The sequence below is a fragment of the Cervus canadensis genome, chromosome 10 (genome assembly GCF_019320065.1).
Source record: "Cervus canadensis isolate Bull #8, Minnesota chromosome 10, ASM1932006v1, whole genome shotgun sequence".
NCBI classification, from domain to species: Eukaryota; Metazoa; Chordata; class Mammalia; order Artiodactyla; family Cervidae; genus Cervus; species Cervus canadensis.
This window is the reverse complement of record NC_057395.1, coordinates 79,627,511-79,647,937: the sequence shown is the minus strand read 5'-3', so window position 1 is coordinate 79,647,937 and position 20,427 is coordinate 79,627,511. Positions and strand designations below refer to the sequence as shown.

Here is a 20,427-nt window from a genome sequence, read left to right as displayed (position 1 = left end):
GAAAGTTTGTATTTATCCCGATTACAGAGAATATTGAATCTGAAAAAGTCTGGAACACTGGTTAACCTGAGGTAGTGTTCTAACTCATGATGGGGGAAAAGCCTCCCTTCCCTATGAGCTCCAAGGTCAGGGGAACAGGTAGGTCTGCTGTTTTTCTCTTAGTGACGAACTTATCAGCTGCCAGTGACAGCACACCTAGCCCTCCCTGGAGAAAAAGAAAGTGAGGTTTGCTGGCCCTCACGCTCTCCCTCGGCTCCACCTTCCAGGCCTGGCTCCTTCCTCAGGTTTTCAGCATCAGGTCAGCCAGGGCAGAACAAAGGAGAGACCCAGCCAGCAGCAACCATACATGTCCTGGAATTTGTTCTTTTTCATTGACTCCAATGGGTTCACATGCTTTATCAGTCAGCATCTGCCAGATTGTGTTGCAGTAACAACCAAGCCCCAATGCCAGTGGTTTTCAATAGCAAAAGTCCTTTCTTCCCCCCCATTTATGCTGTGTATCAGCTGTGACTTGGGTATAAAAATAAAATCTCTAGAATGTCTTTGCAATCAAATAATCAGGTTATAAATCAAATCAGAAAGGATCTAAAAAAAATCTAAAATAAAAATTGTCAATATTATCATGGCATAGGTGAAGCTTAAGTGCAGGAAACCTATTTTGCTATAAATCAGTTTCTGACACTCGTAGCTCTAGTAAAAACTATATAAACCAAATTTCAAGAGTAAATATGGTATAATATTAGAGGCAAAAGTGAAACCTTTTGCTGAATGTGTATTTCCTGTGTTAGTCATACTGGCCATCTTCATCCGACATATAACATATCCCCTACTGAAGTCAAGGGCTTCCCTGGTAGCACAGTGGTAAAGAATCCACCTGCCAATGCAGAAGATGTGGGTTCAATCCCTGGTCTGAGAAGATCCCGTGCAGAAGGAAATGGCAACCCACACCAGTATGCCTGCCTGGACATGACCCTATGGACAGAGAAGCCTGGTAAGCTATAGTCCATGGGGTCCCAAGGCACTGGGCTTAGCAACTGAACAACAGCTGAAATCAAGCAAAGGAAATTTAATTCTAAAATATAGTGCAAATCTGGTTTTCACTGTGCCCATTACACCCAAAGTTAAAATGTACAAATGCAGTCGTATATTCTGAATAAGGAATAGCATTTTTTCCAAAGCTCTGGCCTGGAAAGAAATTAGAAAACTATCCAAAGAAAAATCAAATTCTCATGTCTGTATATGTAAATAAGATCCTCACTTAGCTCAAATCCTTCTAGATTTCCACATTGGATGTTAATGGATCTTTTTTTCCCCCTTGGCTGCTGAAAGCCAACTTCTTGGCCTGACTTCAAAGCTAATGAGAGTCTCTGGAAGTCTCTTTTTTTTCCCTACTGAAATAGTTGTGTTTTGAAGAATGGACTGTGGGCTAGAATTTATAAGTTGACACCTCTTGACATTTGGGAAGGCCCAGAAAGAAGCCATTGGCACTCAAATAAAGTTGATTTACAAAGTTATTGCCATATAGTCGTTTTATCATATGAGTAATTGTCCCTCTCATCCCTACACACACACACAGATAACTTGCTTCTTCAACGACACAAAAATTCTAAACCCAGAGTCAGTGAGTCAGACTCTGTTCATTAACTACCTAAGGGCCATTTCTCATTCCTGCACCCTTTCCCCTTGATCTTAGGTAAGATTGGTCACTACCACAGCCCCAAGTATTTGGTTGCGATTTGCCTAAACCAAATCCCATTTTCTTCAGCAATAATTAATCTAGGGATAAGGATGTAACCTACGTTTGGCCAATGAGATGTACTCTGCATTAAAGGATCAAAATACAGAAATTCACTTGGAGAAAATTTTTTGTTGTGACCTTCCTCCCTTCTTAGGACATTGGGTTGAGGATGTGATGCCTGAGAGTGTGGCAACTACTTTATATCAATGAGGTAGCAAATAAAAGGATGAAAACCCAAGGATGGCAGAGTCAGAGGACAGCAAGAAGCCAGGATCTTAGCAACTTTGTGGAGCCACCAAACCAGCCCCATAACGTCCTGTTCCATCCTGTTCTTTGTTAAGACACTGTTAGATGTTTGGTTACATATATCTAACAGCTCCACCCTCATTGAAATGGGTAATTGGTATGATACTGACTGTATCATTCACTCATTCAGACGCTTCATCTGTAAACGAGACTGAGCTGTCCCCAGTAACTCAGTAACCCTTTACTGAGGTAACATATTAAACACCTTGTACATCTGACATAATAGGAGATAGTTGTTGATATCTTTTCTAAATAATGGATACGTGCATGGTGGGCGGTTTCAGATAATCCATGCCCATGCTCTCAAAGTGACAACCACTGATATTCACTGAGTGCTTACTTGTGTCAGGCGCAGTTCTAAGAACTTTAAATACGTTGCCTGATTTAATTCTCAAGACAACTTTCTGATGTGGGTACTACCCCCATCAAGAAATGAGAAAACGATGGTGCAGGAACCTTGGACTAGAGCCCCTGGAGGGGAGAGTCTAGACTTAGGCCCAGGCCGGCTGGCGCTGGACGCCGCCCTCACAGTCACCGTAGCAGACTGCCAGCTCTTCGGCTGAACTTACTTTACAGAAATGAAATTGGGTTAAATCAGTCCCGGATGTGGAAATCCAGGACCACACGTGACCGCCAACCCAGGCTCTTATTTTGCCCTAGTCAATGCGTGGTTTCCTAAAGGTAGGCCTGGGTCAAAGTTCAGCACCCCAGCAGCAGAAACCTCATTACAGACAGGCTTTGTTGGCCAACGCAGCCCTTTTAGTCTCTTAACATCTTCTGATGGGACAACTTAACTTTCGTTTGCCAGAGCGCCCACCACTCCTTTTGTCTTACCCCTGGTCAGTCCATGCTGACGTCACCTACCGTGCATTCTGGGACTTTAGACTTTATAATTCCCCGACTAGATCTTAGATTACAAAAGGGAAATGCTGAAACTCATCAATACCTTAAGAAATGGAAGGTGGGGAGAGAGTGCTGTGATTTAATTGCCATGTTTTACGATGTGCCTGTATGTTGATTTGTTGATGGATGCCTTCTTGCTTCAACTGACAATATCGAAGGAAGGGTCCTTCTCAATTCAGATCATTTGGGTTATTTACAAACCAGTGATATTTTCTGCACGAAGAAAGGAAAATGTTTTCTCCACAATCATGCTGTGTTTCTGGAAATGACTCTGTTCCCCTCCCCTCAACCCTACCAGCAAGAAAAGGATTTGGAGGAAGCTGGGGGTCTGGTACCAGCCAAAACAAAGGCAGAGATGCCACTGGCTCTGGAGACTTCTCTCTGAGGCAGAGATGGCAAGTGTTTGTGGAAAGGGCCAGATAGTAAATGTTTCAGATTTTGCCGGCTACATAGAGTTTCTGTTGCCAATTTTTTCATCTTTTTAAACAATTTTTCCAACCCTTTAAAAATGTAGAATCTATTCTTAGCTCAAGGGCCATCCCCAAGCAGACTCTGGGAAGAATTTGGTAGAAGTTTGCCAACCCCTGCCTGCGGAAACAAAAAGGAAGCTATAAAACTCTCTCCAGGCCAGTTAACTCTGTCCTGTTCCAGGACAAATGCAGACACAAAAGCCGCCCCAGGTGCAAGGAGCACAGCGCAGAGGGGGTGAGGCCGTGCAGGCAGGCAGGTTTGGAGTCGGGGCTCAGGTGAGTCGTCTGAGGGCAGGGCTTCTGTCTCGGCCCCGCTGCGGGCCAGCGGCTCAGACAGCTCGCTGAGGACCCTAGGAGCTTAGAGTTCCTTCGTTGAGTTCATCCTGCTTCTGAGAGCAGGAACTTCAGTTAAGCAACAGGAACCAATGGCTTGTCTGAGGAGGAGTGGGAAATGGTGATGAGGCAGTCAAGGCCATGAATGAGAGGTCTTCCCGCCGTCCTTTCCGCAAAGAGGGTGGTTTCTCTCCAGCGCTGGGGAGCTGGGCTGTGCAGTGGGACCCATCCCTGCTACCATCCTCAAGGTAGGACCCTTAAGGAAAGGATGACGCCCGGTTTTCACGTAAGCCAGGTGTGACTCACCTCGACGGGAGACCAAATGAGCCTAACAGGGTCTAATAGAGTGAAAAAGGTACTGCATGCACCCTGAAGGGCCTTTCCTAAAAGGGAGTCCTTAGCCAAAGCCTGTGGCTTCACCGGGCAGGAAGTTTGCCTCTTCTGAATCCCTGTCTTTGGAGAGCACCTGGTGTGACGGGTTACTTTCTAACGACGTGCCCGTGTAGAAACGGCCCTTGGCTCCGATCTGCGGCAACCCTGTGGGTGAGGGGACAACCAGGACCCCACTTTATAAAACATGTCTGGGGATGTTTTCTTCTCCCCCCACTGCCTCATCACCTGGCCAAACAATCCAGGTGGTGTGTGAATCACCAGTAGAGGCTGTAGAGTCTGAGGAAGTAGAAGCAGCCTTACAAACAGTGGATCTCAGCGAAGAAGGAGAGCGTACACCTCAGCCTGCAGAAGAGACGCCCAGAAGAGGAGACCGCAAAGCCTCGAGGCCCTCCCTGCTGGAGCTCCTCAGACAGATGGTAAGCTCTGCCTCCGGTCCAGGGAAACGGAAATGCCCGCGCCAGCTTCTGAGATCCAGGAGCCCAAGGCGGGAGGTCAGCCAGGGCTCTAGGTAGTACGGAGGGAATATCAACTAAATACCAACCGTGCAGAGAAAATTCCCTTTCGTCCTGCTGATTCAATCACAGAGAATGTCTCTTCGTTGCTCATTTTCCTTAACCCTCAACCCCTGCTAACTTCCTTCTTAACAAAGGAAGAGCTCGCCTAGGCTCCTGAGCCGGGGCAGCCAACAGTAACCGCCTGGAAATTATGTTATTTACTTCTAATTTTATTTATTTTTAAAAGTTTCCTTCTGTGTTTGGCAAGCAATTCCACTTTCCTCGTTATGGTAATAATATGCAGTTTCCTTTGAAAATATGTCTTTTACTTCCGTAAAGCACATAAGGCGTTTTTAAAGGATTGCGTAATAAATAGTTCAATTTATATTTTGATGTTGGAAAACTTTTGAAGGGGATGTGTGAGTGACACAAATTTGGCAAAGCCAGTGTATAGACAATTCCAGACAGGATATGATATGAAAGGAAATGACAGTTTCCTAATAGCATGTGTAGTTTAGTTGGTGAATTTGCCTTTCTTAACTTCTATAGCATAGAAAGAATGTGGGCAGACATCTTTGGGCATCTATGAAGAGTTATGTATATTAAATATCTAAACATTCAGGAACTTAAATAATATAATGCAACCAAACCCCAATTGTTTGGAATACACACACACACAAAAAAAAACATGTAAAAGGTCATTGGTTTAATTCCGTTTTAATGAAAAGCAAGAATTTCATTATAGTGTGCCTTTATTTCCAGGAGTATTTGGGAATTTAATCCTTTAAGAAAGCAACTCTCTAATTTCACAACTCAACCTGTTAAGGAATTCTTTCTAGTCCACAAAACAAAACAGAACAAAACCCTTGCCAGTGGGAGATGAGGCATATTAAAAATCACTGTCAGAAATTGCTGATGGGACTCATTTTCTTTTATTGCCGAATTCTCATGGAGTAAGAAGTAGTGGGCAATCTGCATGACTGGAACCCCATCTATATTCCTGGCCAGTTATTCTGCAATTTGGCACTGAAAACAGGCATCGAGATTTGAGATTTTTAAATCAATTTGTACATGACATCAGGAAGGAAAAGAACATTTGGCCCCTTTCTGGCAGCCCGTCTGAGCTACAAATGGGATCCCCAGATAACTCATCATAACACTGAGGGTGATCCAGCTTTCTCATTTCTGGGTGGAGCTGAAAGATACAAAAAAGAAAAAAGAAAAGGAAAACAGAATGGCCTTGTCTTCCAAATAATTGACATGAGACTTCTTCCTTTAAAAGAGAGAAAGATATGAGGGACTCCAGATAAAGCATGAAAGACCTCTCAACCACCCACTGCATCCATTCCAAACACATCCTTGAATTCAAGTGAGGTCCCCTGTTTAAACTCATCCTCCAGAGTCGTCCACTAGGTGATGTTTGGGGATGTTTTATAGCAGTAGAAACTGTAAGTCTGAACTGTTAGGGGAACAAATTGGAAATAAAAGTCCCTTGGAATTGATTTTCTGCAGGATAGGGATGAGGTAGAAAAGGACATAATTCCCCTAAGTAACCCTCAGTCAATTTATAGCATCAGGTCTCATAGTGTCCATTATTCTTATTTCCTGCTTCGCATTAAAAAGGTTAGACCTGGGAATTTGAATATTAGTGCCTCCTTTCAGTGTTCAAACCCCTAAGCTTCCATGATGGTTGGGGTTTCCCCTAAAATTCCAGATATCCTAATTGTTCATTGACATTACTGAATTATCATGATTATACTGAATATATATAAATATACTGAATCATCATTACATATAAATATACATATAGAAATATACTGAATTATCATTACATTATCATGTTCTGATGAGCCTTTGCTCTATTGATGGACTTTGCTTTCTTGCCAACTTTCTGCATTTCATTTATTCACTTACTCAACGAACATCATTAAGCTCCCACGATATTACAGGCAACAGAAATGCAACAGTGAGCATAAACAGATGTGGTCCCCGTCCTCACGGAGAACAAAACCTAGTAAAGAAAACAGATTTATTTTGACGTCTATGCCACATTCAGTGAGCACGTAGCATGTATCTTCTGCTCACAATCTCAGCTGCTTCACCAAACTGCGTGAACATCGTTATAGCCTTTTTTCTGCAGGTGTTAATATCCCCATGGAGTACACGCCTGCAAGGTGGCTTTAGCAGTTAGTTTCAGGAAACACTTCCAGTTAACATTTCATGGCTTCCAAACAAAAGTCTTTGGATTTTTGTAAGAAAAATTAAAATCTTCTCTCAGGGCTTGGAGATAGACAGCATCTGGCCCATCACTATGGGATTTTTCTTTTTTGTGTGTGTATGTGTATGTACCTAAGTATTATAATTTAATAAGTAAATATTTTAAACTGACTTCAGATATTTTTAGCAGAATATAGTTTTTAATATTAATTGACTTTAGTAATGAGCCAGTATTGTAAAGCAATCATCCTTTAATTAAAAATAAATAATTTTTTTAAAATAATTGACTTTAATAGAAGAAAAAACTCAGTTGCAAATACATCACCCTCATTTTGTAATCAGGGTTTCAATTCATCTGACCATTGATTTTCTACTTTCTAGTCTTCACGTCCCTTAAATTTCTTTCAGATAGCATATTTTACTATCTCATGGCAAAGTACCTCTTGGTTGAATTTTTTTTTAATAATTGCATTGTCCAGTTGATTTCTAAAGAGATCTTTTTTCCCAGAAATTATTCTTTCATAAAAATCATTTTTCAAATAATTATATTTCAAGGAAAAGAAAATAGAGTCATCTAAGTCTTAAAATTGCATTGAGCACATGTAGATGTAGCACTTCACAAAAATCCTATGGGCTCCTACAGACTTCTGAAATAATTGCGAGGAATAGCTAAGACATCTGTCACACCCTAAATAGAAGGCAATTCTTATGTGTATTAATTCAACGGTGTGTCAAGAAATTGGCTATTTGAAGCACTAGGGTATTTTTACAAAGTGAGTGGGTAGAGAACTGTATTCAGGTACCCACAAACCAGGTGGGCAGATGAAACCAGAAAGGTGGTGGATGGAAGTATAAAGATGTAGATTTTCACTTTGTCAATATTAATAACACCTTATACTTGAAAAGTGCAAACTATTGTCAGTGTTTCCTTTAATCCTCCTCCTGTCTCTTTCTTTAGACCATTGATTTTGTAAGAAACTCTTTGTTGGAATAACCGTTTCAGGCTTAGATAAGAAAGACTCTTAAACTTTAATATTGGGAAAATTAAATGTCCAAATGAGACAGTCGTGAAATCAGAGGGGTTTTGTTAATTGCATCAATCTAGGAAGTCTAAGAAAACCTGCTGACATGGACTGTCTCATGGAAGAAAAGAGACTTGTTTGTAAGGATAACTCTAAAACAAAACACAGGAGTCTTTTAGCCAAAGGTTTTTTGTTTTTTTTTTTTTTTTCAGCCAAAGTTTTTAATCTTGGATTCCTCCTGAGTATTAAAATATGAATACCAAGTTGTTCTTTAAGGAAAGGCTTTTTAAAGTAGCATTTGTTTGGGGCAATTCCCGTCTTCACCAGAGACTTGGCATCCCTTCCTACCTTGAAAGGGGACTCTGTAGTCATTTGGCGGGTCTCAACTATTAATAGTAATAATAATAGCTGCCGTTTGTTTATTGCAGGCAAATTATGTGGGCAGTCCTGTGCCAAGCACATGCATGCATTAACTCATTTGTAACACAAAGACCCTGCCAGCAAACCTCTTACTGCCCCACTGTGCAAATGGGGGTACCGAGGGCTCTGCCCGAGGTCGCGGAGCTGTGACCGGCAGAGGCAGAACGCACACTTGGCTTTCGTGGCTTCCAAAGCTCACCCTGGTACTCCCTGCTTCTGGGAGCTGTTTTCTTTAACATCAGACAGAACAGCCAAAGGCCCACTTTTGTGATTTTCTTATTAATGTTCTCTGTGGAAACACCGTTTTTAAGTGTTGGGCTTACCTGAAAATACGACAAAGCAAAAGATAAGAGAATTAATCCATGACTTTCGTAAAGCTTGGACACAAGTTTTCTGAATGTGTTACTTGCCACTAAAATGAGATTTACGTTGGCTGTGCCATTTTGCCTGAATTGTCCAATTCCATTCCAAGTGAGCCTCTTGGTAAAACACAAAGGTTGGACTCAAAACCTTTGTTTATCCTGGAGCTTTCTAGCAGGTCCACTTCCTCGAATCCGAATCCGTTGTAATGAGGCTGATTTAGTCAACAATCAGGCTATTGTACTCACTAAAATAAAATGTCATCCCAATTCTTCTTTTAAATATCAACTTCAGTTGAAGTAGATCTCTATCAAAATACATTTGCATTCCTTTCAAAGAGATGGGAACTGACCACCAAACGTTTCCACTAGGATTTTGAATAAGTGATATATATCAGAGATGCTTCAAACATTCTTCAGAGAATGAAGCTATAGTCATGCATGGCACAATGAAAGACATTTAAAAAGTGATTTTATTAACATGCAAGTCTTGGTTGTGAATCCAAGCTCTGAGATACTTCTCTTTGATTCCCATGAATAAAAATAAACTTTGTAAAGAAAGTTGCTCAATAATATCACACTGGGAAATCTCCGAAATTACTTAATAGTCTTCAGACTGTTCTTTAAAGTACTAAATAGTCTCTGAAAAGATTTTTTCATCTCTTTAAACAGCAAGTCTGTTATTTTTGACAGCTGGGGGAAAAATAAGCTGCTGTGGTTATGGTCCTTTGAGTACAAAGCCCAACAGGAACTATTTTATCGCTGAAAGAGGGCTCTGCAGAGAGCAAAGAGGGGGAGGGGTGGAAAGAATGCAAGAGAGAGAGGGGGAGAGAGAGAGAGGAAGAAGGAAGAGAAGAGAGAGAAGAGGAAGAAAGAAGAGAGAGAGCAGGGAAGTAATTGTCAGTACCTGCTGATGTTGAAGAGACCGCAGACAGACTTAACAAGACTCTTCATCTAAACTCACCATACAGTTACCTTTTCATAAACGCAGCTTGGTAGCTCAGTTGATAAAGGAGGCCCGGGTTTGATCCTTGGGTTGGGAAGACCCTCTGGAGAAGGAAATGGCAACCCACTCCAGTATTCTTGCCTGGGAAATCCCATGGACAGAAGAGCCTGGAGGGCAATAGACCATGGGGTCGCAAGGGTCCAACACGACTGAGCAACTAAACTATTAAACTATGCCTCAAAATGAAGAACCGAGAACAATCATAAAAAAGCTCCAGACAGTCTCCTTTACTTTTTTTTTTAAAGACTTTGAATGTCTTCGCAGTGATTTCCCTGGCATCATGAGGGTCTGTTTTCAGGATGGTAGCCTAGATCCACTACTGCCAAGGGAACCCGCAGACTCAATCCAAGGCCCCCTCCCCCAGCTCCCACCAAAGGCTAGCAGCAAAGGGGAGAGGAAGGCAGATCTAAGTCTTAAAGTGGCAGGCACCTAGCACTAGCAAATTGAAACAATTAAATTTAGGGAAGTTAAAAATCTCTGCCCTAGGGGGATGTAACATGACTCCTAATGTCCATTCAGGTTTTCCTTAAAAAAATCACTTTGGTTGGCTTTTGCCTTTCAGCATTCCCTAACGGCCAGCTCACGACAGCAGGGCCCTGTGTTCTAAAGGACACTATGGGAGCGTGTTTGAGCAGGAGGGTCAGTGACAGCACAGCCTGAGTTCTAGAGGCCCCGGGAGCCCCCAGAGTGGTCACACTTTCAGGTGAGACCTGAAGGAGCTGGTTGGAGGGAGCAAAATAATAACCAGGAACGCTTTTCCCTGCTAACTATTCTCAAGAAGATGGGCCTTGCAGAACCATGCGGGAAACCTAGAGGGAGAAGCAAGCCAGCTTCCAGCTGAACGGGTCTAACCTGTGCGCAGAGAACAGATCCTCATTTGCCTTTGGGCTGGACAGCTCTCAGGAGACGCTGAAGCGGCTGGCGCCATATCACACTGGTAGAACCTCTGGTTTAGATTGTCGGTTTAAGGAGCCAAAGCTGTGACTTCAACCCCATTCTGCACGTCCCTGATGCCACTGGCCACGGCGGGGGTGCTAAACGTTGGAAAAGAGAATGTTCAACATAACCCATCTCTCTCCAAGGGGCAGAAAGTAACTGCGCCAAAACACCCAGCACCTAAATGTCACCAACGGATAGCTGCCAACGGTTTAACGCCTCATGTATTCATTCATACTTTCTGTATGTCCGATGTTCTGCTTCCAACATCAGTAGTTTCATCATCACTTATTTATCCCAGAATAACATAATCTCAGGATTTAAGCTTTTTATTGTTGTTTTTGGAGACCAACACTTGAATTTAATCAGACTTTGGTTACCGACTACATGGAAAGTGTACATCTCGTGAGTGATGCGTTTCTCGTTGGTCTTCCATTTATCTTGACCTTGCATCTCAGCGATGAAAGACTAAGGTCATCCGTTTCAGAACCTCCCTTGCATTTTCCCTGTTGCTGTGTTTGTGGTCGCTGAAAGGCCATTGTCTGTTTGTTATTTTAGTCAGTGAAAGGGGATGGAGGGATCACCCACTCTGAAGAAATAAATGGGAAAGACTCCGGCTACCAAGTAAGTGATCTGTAAGCTCGGTTCGGTGGTGGGTTTAGCTGCTATGTTCTTGGTTCTTTCGAGCTTCATGTCCAATGAGTTCTCAACCACAGCCAACACGTCTGACATCTCCAGGTCGGGCACCTACTATATACCAGGCACCATCTTAGACTTTGAAGACGTAATAAATGTTCATTACTGTGTTTATCAACATGAGCTACCATACGGTACCAGAGAGAGGAGAGAAAGTGAGTGTGTTGATTTCTCTTCTTACAAAGACACTAATTCTGTTAGTTGAGGGCCCCATCTTTATGACATTAATTAGCCTTAATTCTTTACTCCAAATACTTTCACGGACAAGCTGGCTTTCCTCAGCTACTTCTTACTGTAAAGCCTCACACATGCCCTTCCATCTCTACATATAGATAATTCCTCCTCGTTCTTCACATCTTGGCTTAAACGTCACCTCCTCAAAAACCTGTTCCCTTTCCACCGTTCATCACTGCACCTCGTGCCTTTACTTCATGGCACTTACCACACACTGCAGTCAGTCATTTGTCCGTTAGTCATCTGTCTCCCCTTCCCCCTCCCACCGCTGTCTGGAGCGCTTGGGGAGCAAGGCAGGGACCAGGGACCTGTCCTGTTTTTTTCACACGGCATGGTGCCTGGTACATAGTAGCAGCTGTTTCTGGAACAGACCAGTGAAAGACATAGGGTCATGGGGGTGGTGTCTGTCATTTTCTCTATCCTGAAGAAATAGCTCTGTTTGTATAACTATACATATCTTTTTTGTTCTCCCAGTGGGAATCATTTCATGCTCAACATCCTATTTTATAATCTGCACTCTTTCTTAACTTAGAAATATACCTCCAAAAAAATGTCATCAAATATTCTTCTAATTTTGGCAATACGGAGACATGGTTAAGAGTATGGGCTGCAGGCTTCAAACTGTCTGGGTGTGAATCCTGGCTCAGCTATTTTTTGGTTGTGTGACTAAAGGCAAATTACCAATCCCTCCAGGCCTCAGTTTCCTCATCTGTATAATGGGGCTAGGAAACATACTGCTTTATAGGACTGTCATATTTAGATGAATCTATACATGTGAACGGAGAAGGCAACGGCACCCCACTCCAGTACTCTTGCCTGGAAAATCCCATGGACGGAGGAGCCTGGTGGGCTGCAGTCCATGGGGTCGAGAAGAGTCAGACATGACTGAGCACTTTTCACTTTTATGCACTGGAGAAGGAAATGGCAACCCACTCCAGTGTTCTTGCCTGGAGAATCCCAGGGACGGGGTCGCACAGAGTCGGACACGACTGAAGTGACTTAGCAGCATACGTGTGAAGCACTTGGAACATTCCTGGTAGAGAGGAGTCCGTGAATTTTAGCTGCTGTCTAACAGCATGAGTCCCATAACAGATACCATGGAGAGGAGACAGAACGAGCATTTTGGTGTCTCTTCTCACAAAGACACCAACCCTGTTGAATCAGGGCCCCATTCGTATTACCTCCATTACCCTTAATTATTGGGCTGGCCAAAAAGTTCATTCAGACAAACATTCAAACGAATGTCTGGCCAACCCGATTCTTCCTTACTCCACACACTTTCACTCTGGGGATTAGGACTTCAACATATAAAGCCGTAGCTTTTGCTGCCGTCTCATGACTATTACGGCTTCTGACGGTAATTTACTGCCCTGTAATGTGGTTCATATCACACACACACATTCTAGAAATTACTAAATAATTTATTATTTCTACTTCTATAATAGTTGGTTTCTCTTACACATTTCAACATGGAATATATTGCCTTTTACAGCACTCAGATTATTTTCATCTTTTTTTTTTAAACTGACTACTATGCCCACCCCTCCTCCAAACCTATGTTCTAGACCCCTTTGGAACTAAAAATCCCAAAGGTTACTGTCTTGGAAACATGATAAACTTCTGTTATTCACTATGGAATATTTAAATATGTTTGTACATTTTGTCTGGAATCTGACAGTGAAACAGTTATGCCCATCATTTTGATTCTAAAATCTGACTGTAGTCATTGGAAATCTGAATGAGCTGGAAATGTCTTTCTATTTACACTCATCTAGGAATGTTTTGAGAATTCTGTTTTCCAGGGTCTTGGATACAGACGTGAGAAGATTTGTGTGTAGTATTGGGAGATGACAAATGCTTAGTTTAATTTTAGAAGGAGGGGTAGACATTCTCTGCTCCTTTTAGATTTTCCCTCTCTGTGTTATAAAAGCCTTAACGATGCTTCCACAGACAGAAAGCACAAGGAATTCCCAGCCTGGGTGGCTTCCAGTGTCTGCATCAAATGGGACCTTCCAATGATCTTGTCCTCCAGCTTCTGCCAACATCCCTGGGTTCTAGGAGGGGACACACTCAAATGATTCAGATGTGAATAATTTTTGTTATAAATTTTCAGAGTGTATAGGGTCAAACACCAAGCAAAGGTTCTAAATCTTCTGCATTTCATGACAAAGCAATCATACACTGTTCGGATTCTTAGCTCATCTTGAAAGAAAGGCCTCAGCCATGTATTGCTTCCAGAATTTAGCTTCTAAGCTATTTTTTTTAAAATTAAGCTAATAGGGATGGCATAACCATGTGGTAAATAGACAGGGCCCACTGAAAGCTCCCTTCTTGAAAAAAAATCAGTGTCAAAGGAGAGCTGTTTGTGGGAACTCCCCACTTCACACCTGAGTGACGTGCTAAGGGAAATGTTTTGGGAACACTGGGAAGGCCGGTTGCTGGCCATTCATTCCAGACTTACCATGTGTCAGGTGAGGTGCTGGAGATAAAGCGATGGAAGGAACACAGAGCAGTCTTATCCTTCTAGAGCTTCCCTTCCATCAGAGGGAGTCAGAACACTTCCACATGAGCAAAGAAACCCCACATATAAAGAAAACTCAGCAGTGTTCCCCAAGAAGGGGTCAGGCTTCCTCAGACTCTGCTGGGACTGCGTCTCCAAGGAGCACAGCTGGGCTGAGACCTGATGGGAACGATGCGGCCCCTGAAGCCCTGAGACAGCCGGAGCAGCAGCGCAGCCAGGAGGAGGCTCTGCTTTCAGAGTCTGTGCAAGGGAGAAAAGCCCCCGGTGGCTGCAGCAGGATGGACAGGGCTAGGACGAGGCCGTTGAGACACAGGGGCACCCGATCCAGCAAACATTTCCTGAGCACCTCCTCTGTACCTGGCACTGGGACCCACCGTCCCACAAAGTCATCGCTGAGTGTTAAGCCAGGAGGACCAGTTCATCCCAGTTTGCAGGACTTTCCTGATTTGGGGGCTTCCCAGGTGGCGCTAGCGGTAAAGAATCCACCTGCAATGTAAGAGACACAAGAGACGTGGGTTCAATCCCTGGGTCGGGAAGACCCCCTGGAGGAGGAAATGGCAACCCACTCCAGTAGTCTTGCCTGGAGAATCCCATGGACGGAGGAGCCTGGCGGGCTGCAGTCCACGGGGTCGCAGAGAGTCAGACATGACCGAGCACACTGTAACTTCTGGTTTAAAGCTGTTAAGGCCCACGTCCTGGGGCGCCCGCACTCCGACAGACCAGGGCAGTGGCTCCCTTTATGTCCGGCATCCAGACGCCCTGTCCTCCGGGGGCTTTCCGTCACCAGCTGTTGTGGTCCTGGCAGTGCCGGGAGGTACGATTGTGTTGTTGTTACTGTTACCCCACCCAGGAGAGGAAGCTCAGTGGTCACACCATTTATTCCCGGTCACACAGCAAGGAGGCGTGAAACCAGAGCCACGCCATGCTCTCCTGACCCCAGACACTGAGCGCTCACCTACTCGCCGTGTCTTGAAATCCTCTGTGGGGCAAAGCCAGCTGACGGGGTGTGGGAACAGGGGTGGCAGGGTCACTGGTCTCTGCCCTTCGGCAGAGCAGCGTGCTGGGGGTGTCTGTCTCCTTCTGAGGTGAGTGTCTGCTCTGGGTGCCTGTTATACTTGACCTCTTAGCATCCGCCACAACTTAGGCAGCTGGGACCCGACAAAAGCACTCAGGAGGTGTGCTTGTATAGCAGCTTCTCGGGGAGCCCTGGATGCCTGAGGCTTTGCTCCGAGGAATCCCTTCCTCCAGGGTGCTGCAGTCTGGGGGAGCCTTCAGGACCGCGCAGTTTTTCTCTGTCTTCTTGCTCATGTCTAAGGGGTGTGTTTGATCCACTGATGTGAAATGATTACTTTCTGGCTTCTGAATCAAAACTGCCACTTTGCTGTAGAACTCTGTGACGCAAGTTTTATGGATCATAAGCTGTGTCTGTGTATCCAGCGGGCCAGATGAAGCCACAGGAATAATTGCGTTGTGGCTGTTTGCTGTCAACAGGGCTTTAAAGCTTCTGCTGTCTGTTTTTAAATGAACATATTTTGCATTTACCATAATTCGATGTCAAGTTTCCACTGAAAAACAATAGATCTGACAGTGCCAGGCTGTAATCTAATCATCTCTTTGGTGGATCTGAGCAGCTGTTGCCCTTTTAAACAAGGCATGTGACATTCAGCTCACCACAGTCCCCCCTACTCCAATCTGTCTCCCCAACATTTAGGCCAGCATTGCTTGAACTGTTCTTCTTATACTAGATAAATATTTCTTTGGCCTTAGGTTGCTTTTCAGTTCAGTTCAGTTCAGTCGCTCAGTCATGTCTGACTCTTTGCAACCCCATGAACCGCAGCACGCCAGGCCTCCCTGTCCATCACCATCTCCCGGAGTTTACTCAAACTCATGCCTATCGAGTCGGTGATGCCATCCAACCATCTCATCCTCTGTCGTCCCCTTCTCCTCCTGCCCCCAATCCCTCCCAACATTAGGGTCTTTTCCAATGAGTCAGCTCTTCTCAAGAGGTGGCCAAAGTATTGGAGTTTCAGCTTCAAAATCAGTCCTTCCAATGAACACCCAGGACGGATCTCCTTTAGGATGGACTGGTTGGATCTCCTTGCAATCCAAGGGGCTCTCAAGAGTCTTCTCCAACACCACAGTTGAAAAGCATCAATTCTTCTGCGCTCAGCTTTCTTTATAGTCCAACTCTCACATCCATACATAACTACTGGAAAAACCATAGCCTTGACTAGATAGACCTTTGTTGGCAAAGTAATGTCTACTTTTTAATATGCTATCTAGGTTGGTCGTAGCTTTCCTTCCAAGGAGTAAGCGTCTTTTAATTTCATGGCTGCAGTCACCATCTGCAGTGATTTTGGAGCCCCCAAAAAATAAAGTCAGCCTTTTACAAGTGGGGAAATAAGGTCACCATTTGATTACCCTAACCCTTAGCCTCTTTCACGTTTCTATTTTATCTGTATGGCCCCCAGCGTCATTTCAGTTCAAGTAAACTATGGGGAAAAGGCTTTTACTTGCTAACAGATTTTTGGTCATCTGTAATTTACCTAGAATTTTGGATTTTACAGCCTCATTCCTTCAAACCATAGGAACCAAGTAGGATTGCAAACATGGCACTTTACCATGAAAAGATGTCCGTTCAAAACCACAAATAAAACAATTACCTTCTTTTACTGCTGTTTTATGAAATGGCCGTGTCACACCAGAGATTAAGGGAGACAGTCACGCAGAGAAGAGCAGGCATACCCAGGAAAAGTCACATGTGGTGCAAGTGGGAGAAACCCCCTCACAGCCGGCTCATGAGAAAAGGGGCTTCAGGAACAGCTAGATCCAGGGGCAGTGTGATGGCAGCGATACATGGGGTCTTTCTCCCTTTCTGTCTCTTCAGCTCTCATCTCTGCGTTGCCTCTGTGTCCACGGGTTTCTTTTTCAAGCAGATTTTTTCCTAGAAATGGTGAGGGTTCTTGATGCTCCAGGCTTTTATCTTCATAGCTTCCAGCTCAAAGGAAAGGGAACAGACCTCTCTCTTGGTTCTTTTGGCATATCTTTGAGATCAGCTCAGGTTTAGCTGTCTTTGGCCAGTCTGAACCAATCCCAGCAGCCCAGTCATACACAATGCTCTGGTTGGCCAGGTCTGGGTCATGTGTCCTTGTCAAGGATGAAATTAGTGTGTGAAAACCACAGGGAATAAACCAGAGAGAAGGGTGGTTCTCCAAGGAACAGCTTCTAGTTCTAGAAGGAGTAAAAAATGCTTGCTGGGGAAGCATTCATCAATGAATGAATGATCAGATTGGTAAATAAATGTCCCTGCTCTGACTTCATACCATGAAAAGTATGACACATCTTTTCTTATTTTCTTCCGTCTCACCCAGGACTCACAAGCACATAGACACCATCCAGCCTTTGACCATCTCTGTCTTAACGTATTCATTCACCTGCTCCTGAGCGTTGTCTTGCCACCACTAAAAATACACTTTGTTTGAACTTGCTCTAGACCTCGGACCCCACGGAGAAGGTGGTCGCTCCGCCACAGCCGGAAGCGGCAGCTACGGGCCAGAAGGGCAAAGAGGGCCCGTCCAAGGACAAGAAGGCAGCCGCGGAGACCAACAAGCAGAAGGGCATCAAGCAGGAAGCCAAAGAGCCGGCCCCGGGCGTGGAGCCAGCCGCCGTGGAGGCGAACTCGCTGCCGAACGGGGACAAGTCCCAGAAGAGACCCGAGAAGCGGCGGCAGTCCCTCGGGGGATTCTTCAAGGGCCTGGTGCGTAGACGGGGCGCCTCCCCTCTCGGGGCTTTTGGGCCCCGGCTGTGGGTCCCGCCTCCAAAGGCGACCGGCTGGCTGGCCACCAGGTGGCCGGGCCTGTGCCAGACAAGCCCGGAGCGCATGCCGGGTGCCAGGGGCAGAAAGCCCGGCGCCTGCAGGCGGGTGAGATGCTGACGCGGGGCGGAGGGGAGGAGCTCCGTTTCCGGCAGGGGGCAGCTCAGGCCGGCTGTGCAGGGTCCTGGCCCACTCCCACGTGAAGAGGAAGCTCTTAAAACTGCCCGGCGAGGAAATGCTGGCCCCTTGCTTATCGCCTTCAGGGGCTGTTTTGCTGCTACAGAGCAGAAATGGCCATACAGGGGCCACAGCAGGAAAGTCAGGCAGCACACTTCTCAGACGGCCTTGGGGCGCTGATGGCGCTGTGGCACCGTGATGCCTGCCGAGACGGTGAGCGGTGGGTGGACACTAAGTCTAGTTCACGTCACTGGCGCTTTCTCTGAGGCCATGCTTCCTTGCATTCATCACCTCTTTAATGATGGCAGCATCCATTTGGGGTAGAAATGCTTCTTCCTCAATTCCTCCATCTTCCTGTTGTCCCGAAAGTCCAACAGTGGTGGAGAAGAAGGGAGGGCTTTCCTGCCACTTTGCAAGGATCCAGTCAAGGCCCGAGGGCTTCCAGGCCAGGCACATTTCCCCGGGGGTTGCCTGACCCCTCTCCTGAGAGGGAAATGCTAGTAGCAGGCTTGTCACCAACCAGGGAACCATTGCCGCCTCGACGCCTCCGGAAAATGAGTTTCTAACTGCCCTCAGCCCCGCCCAGCCCAGCCTTGTCCCCGCCAGCCACTCCCCATGTGACCTTTGCCCTCCCGGTGACATCCTTCCTTCTGGCCCCTTTCTCCTCCTCCTATATCTGCTGCTTGGATTTAGATAGAAAGCAGCCCACTTGGTGTTAACATGAAAACTTTGCAGAGATACGTTTTGTAAGGAAGGTAAACAGCCAATATGGTTAGAAAGTGAATAGAGGGTTGATGGAAATTAGCTCTAACTGTGGACGGTTTTCTGCACCGCCCCCCCCCCCCCCCCCGCGGTCTGTTCTTAGTGCATCATAAGCCAGGCGTCACTTTGTCTTGGAACAACCCTCTGAGATAAATGTCATCACCTTTATTCTAAAGATGAGGAAACTGAAGCACAGAGGGTTCAGTCTTCTGTCCAGGATTTCACAAAGCTAGGAAGGAATATACACACGCATGGAACTTGGGCGGCTCACCGGAGACCGTTCTCTTACCCGCCACCCACGAATCCGGCGTATTTATTTAGGACGGCACCTGGCATAAAGTGCTACATAACTGGCGAGCGTTGTTGTTGATATTACAGATCTTCACCTTCTTTTGTATTTCCTCCAGGGACCGAAGCGGATGTTGGACGCTCAAGTGCAAACAGACCCCGTGTCCATCGGACCAGTGGGCAAATCCAAGTAAACAAATCTTCACGGCTCCCATCAGGTTCCGCGACCGAGATGTCTTCTCCCGACTCATCTCCCCCCAAACCCTCTCCATGTGTATATTTTTTCTTCTGATGGCCATCCAATGAAAGTCTGCCTCCGAGCTAAGCCTGAGCTGCTGTATATTGAGGTGTATTATTTGCGTCTCTGGTCCAGTCTTCCCCGGTAAATAACTGTAACGATGGCTGAGCAGGTTAACCGGCCGGGTCCGAAGATGCGCACCCCGCCGGGTGGGGCAGGGGCAGAGGACTGCATTCTGGTTACGTTAGAAAAAAGGCCAGGGGCAAGTAAGTTGCAAAAGGGAAGAGACTGCTGGAAGGAATTAGGCTTTGTCGTCTAGGCGTGCTCATCCTCTCGGCTTGAAGAGGAGAGGCGAAAATCCATTTGTTTAAGTTCACGTTTCAAGGAGGGAGAACGTGGGCTGTGGGTTGTTGGGAGGTTGCCAATTTTCTGGAATGGAATGTGTGGGGAATGACAAAGGAATGGATAAGAGTTGTTTTTCAAATAGGGTCCTTGAACGTTATTGACGAGAGCGAAAAGACTGACTGGAGAGGCCTTGACATGATTTGGAAAAACAATTGCTTTTTGAGGCTCAGTGACAAGGGCGAGGATTACAACTTCAAAAAAAAACAAAACCCCAAACCAAACCAAATAAAAGACGTTGCTAGTTTATTTTTGAAACACTAGGGGGCGCCAAGTTCTCCTTTTCGTCCCGCATCCTGTATCCCTAACAAAGATTTGGTCTCTGCGATCTTACATTATTAATGTTTCTCAGATGGCTGAGGGGCTTGCTTCATCTGTTCTGTCTGACACTTATCTCAAGTCTGTCTGTAATTTCCTAATGTTCTCAGGATGTGCTCTGATAAAACCCTCCCATAACCCTAGTTAATAATAAAAATTTACAGATTATTCAAATACCTGAGTTTTTTTTTAATACTCGTACAGAGGAGTACATAGGACCATGGTGTATTAAAATGTAGTTCAAAACCCAGCCATATGATCGACTGATATCGTGTATACTGTATCTTTTTCTGATTTAATAAAAAAATACATTGACATCTAAACGATCTTTTAATGTTCAGCTTTTAAAGCAGGTCTCGTGCTGTGTCTGAGCTGCCTTT

At 45.1% G+C, this 20,427-nt stretch overlaps 1 protein-coding gene across 7 annotated transcripts in view; it reads left to right on the top strand.

Annotated features, from left to right (window-relative positions):
• The window catches only part of BCAS1 (brain enriched myelin associated protein 1), a 98,563-nt gene extending 78,190 nt beyond the window's left edge, over nucleotides 1–20,373 (top strand). For 2 of the 7 annotated variants that reach the window (XM_043479181.1, XM_043479179.1), the window contains 4 exons: nucleotides 4,386–4,559; nucleotides 11,156–11,221; nucleotides 17,542–17,805; nucleotides 19,209–20,373. In XM_043479181.1, coding sequence (XP_043335116.1) covers nucleotides 4,386–4,559; nucleotides 11,156–11,221; nucleotides 17,542–17,805; nucleotides 19,209–19,283 — 579 coding nt within the window. In that variant the 3' untranslated portion in view covers nucleotides 19,284–20,373. The remainder of the gene's footprint in view (nucleotides 1–4,385; nucleotides 4,560–11,155; nucleotides 11,222–17,541; nucleotides 17,806–19,208) is intronic. The other 5 variants (XM_043479182.1, XM_043479180.1, XM_043479186.1 and 2 more) reach the window with 3 other exon arrangements.
• The last annotated feature ends 54 nt before the right edge of the window (nucleotides 20,374–20,427 follow it).